This window comes from Gastrolobium bilobum, unplaced genomic scaffold, assembly GCF_033153095.1.
Source record: "Gastrolobium bilobum isolate Gb01-03AN ecotype WA unplaced genomic scaffold, APGP_CSIRO_Gbil_v1 utg14285, whole genome shotgun sequence".
NCBI classification, from domain to species: domain Eukaryota; kingdom Viridiplantae; phylum Streptophyta; class Magnoliopsida; order Fabales; family Fabaceae; genus Gastrolobium; species Gastrolobium bilobum.
The window spans coordinates 73494-76348 of NW_026897131.1; the positions used below are offsets into that span (position 1 = coordinate 73494).

At 36.3% G+C, this 2855-nt stretch overlaps 1 protein-coding gene across 1 annotated transcript; it reads right to left on the reverse strand.

Moving 5' to 3' along the window:
* Positions 1-388: 388 nt before the first annotated feature.
* On the reverse strand, positions 389-1555 carry LOC133304394 (rust resistance kinase Lr10-like). Its single transcript, XM_061504432.1, has one exon. The coding sequence runs from the start codon at positions 1484-1486 to the stop codon at positions 389-391; it is 1098 nt and encodes a 365-aa protein (XP_061360416.1). The 5' UTR covers positions 1487-1555.
* Positions 1556-2855: the final 1300 nt, after the last annotated feature.

Consider the following 2855-nt stretch of genomic DNA (forward strand, 5'->3'; position numbering starts at 1 on the left):
GATGCATATGAAAAGAGCCAAATGGAGGTTTTATACTTTGTACCACTTTAATCCTTCTTTACTAATGCGGTACGATTTCAAATTTAATTCCAAAAATAGCAGAATTTCAAACTTCATGCAATTATTTAGCTGGTGTGATGTTGCATATTGACATATCCTATATTTTTTCTCACCTATATTCACTTCATTGCTTCACTTACTATCCAAAGTTGTTTTAACTCCAAATAGTTTACAGGCAAAAAGAAAATAACAGTATTACCAAAAACATAAAAGGACACGTAAATGATATGGGTTCAACACAATCAACATACAAGATAAGAAATTATTTTACAACTTATTTAACCCATGGAAACCTTCCATCAAGTAGGGTCTGCCCTCTACTCCTCCATCAATCATTGCTAGAGGCTAATTCAATCTCATACTTTGTCATAGTAGGAGTAGCACATACAATGCTAGAGTTAGTTACCATAACAGAAGAGCCAGAAGAAGCACTTGTTATATAGTTCTGTGACACTTGGAGTGGATGACCAGGGAAAGCCTCACCCATCAAGTGCTGAAATGGGTTCAAAGGTTTGGGAATTTCTACTGAACCTTCCAACATTTTAACCACAACACTCATTATAGGCCTTGACTCTGGCCTATACTGAACACATGACAGAGCCACCTTAACCATTCTTTCTGCAATCTCCTTATTTTTCTCTTCTATCCCACAGGCTATCACTAATTCCCCCAGTTGTCCAGCATCAAATTTTTTCCAAACCCGGATTGGAAACCAATCCTGGCTTTCAGCAGGAAGATTAATGTCAAGGTTTCTTCTCTTACCTATGATTTCAAATAACAACATTCCAAAGCTATAAACATCGCACTTGTGAGTCACAGGAAATGGCATCCAAAGCTCAGGTGCAGCATAACCAGGAGTTCCCCTACCTCCAGTCATGCTTATATGAGTATTTTCTCTGTTGCAAAGCTTGGCCAAACCAAAATCAGCAACTTTAGGATTAAAGTTACTGTCCAACAGAATATTTCCCGGTTTTATATCATAGTGGATTATTCTTTGTTGACACTCTTCGTGCAAGTAAGCAATGCCTCTTGCTGTCCCAACTGCAATCTCATGAAGCTTTTCATATCCTAAGGTCTTGGTCTCATGAAACAGATACCTATCAAGAGAACCATTCCCCATGTATTCATAAACCAGTGCTATCAAGTTTCTTTCTAAACAAAATCCATAAAGCCTAACAAGATTGAAATGATGAATTCTACCAATTGTACCAACTTCTGCCATAAACTGTTCCTCAATTCTCTTGTCTGAACTCCCACGTAGAACCTTCACAGCTGCAGTGGTTCCATTAGTAAAAATTCCCTTATAAACTGCTCCAAAACCTCCTGAACCCAACAAGATAGAATAGTTATCAGTTGCTATCCTTAACTGTTGATCAGTAAACCTTATTGGCTTCTCCCTTTCCATATCATTCAGAAATTTATCCATAGTGAGTGTCAGAAATTGAGAGTCAGAACCTACTGATTGAGATTGACCTCTTTTTTTGCATATATTAACCAAAATAACAACATTCACCGCAACCGTAACTGCAAACAAAATGTTAGTGTTCAATTAGAAATCTTGTGACCAAACCAATGAAAAACCAACACACAACAGAAGTTGAAAACAAAAAGATATCAAGCATTAGAGTTTTACCCACGACTGCTACAACATAAATCGCTGTTAACGTGCTTGACATTAGTCAGCACATGAGAGTTCAAAATATAATATTGAAAGTGAGGGAAGAGGCAAAGTAGTTAAATATATTTGCACAATTCCATGTTATTATTAAAGAAAATAATCATATCTATATCCACAATTTCAAACCAAGGAACAGCGTAGCCATTCTCTATATAACTGTAAGTATAAAGAATTACTTTGATACCATGGATATACTTCATTGAATGAGTTAGCTAGCTAAATTACAAGACGGCCAGAGATAAATATATGAATAAAACATTTATTGACAAGGAACTACATGAATATAAAAATATAGAGAAGAGAGCGACTAATAAATTTCTTGTATGCTCCTTTTATCTTGCTTTAGGAGCATAACCACCGTTGGATGTTTTGCATTGAATCTACATAACCTCCAGTACATAAATCCAACTGTTGATATGCTTCTAGAGAAAGAAACATTCTTCGTCCAAGAACATGCAAGAATTTGTCCCTTATCTCTTGGAAAATCTTATAGACGGCATTTGGCAAAGTTTACCTTCACCTAATGTGTTCCCTAGATACCCATTTGATTATTGACTTTGATGACTCCGATTAAACAAATTCCCGAGGTTTGAGTAGTTTGAAAATTCCAACTAAGAATTTTACACAAAATCTTAAACGTTGATTTCCGTCAATCTAACACTTATAATTATTGGAAATTAATAATTAATTACTAAGCATGCCTCAATAAATTACAATCATTATATTCATGAAATCAACAGTTAAGATTTGTTGTCAAACTTATTAATTTCACAACGGTATCAAAGAAACCTACTATATTGTTCTACCTGAATGGCAGAGATGTCTAACCGTAGGTTAGCTGATTGATACGAGATCTGATGCTCTCTCTAGATACCTATGATTTAGGTATCTTGGGGGTAGCGAATCACAACACACAAGGTAACGGCCTTAGCCAAAGAGGGGGTGGTGTGTGTGCTCTGTGATTGCATAAAATAGGTTAAAGAGAGATTAATCATACATGTGGTCCTTAGCTCCTATTTATAGAGTTTACCTTTGGGCTTAAGTCGTCTGGGCCTTCCAAGGATACGGGCCTTGCTCAGGTCCATAATAGTTCCTTCCAAGGATACGAGCCTTACTC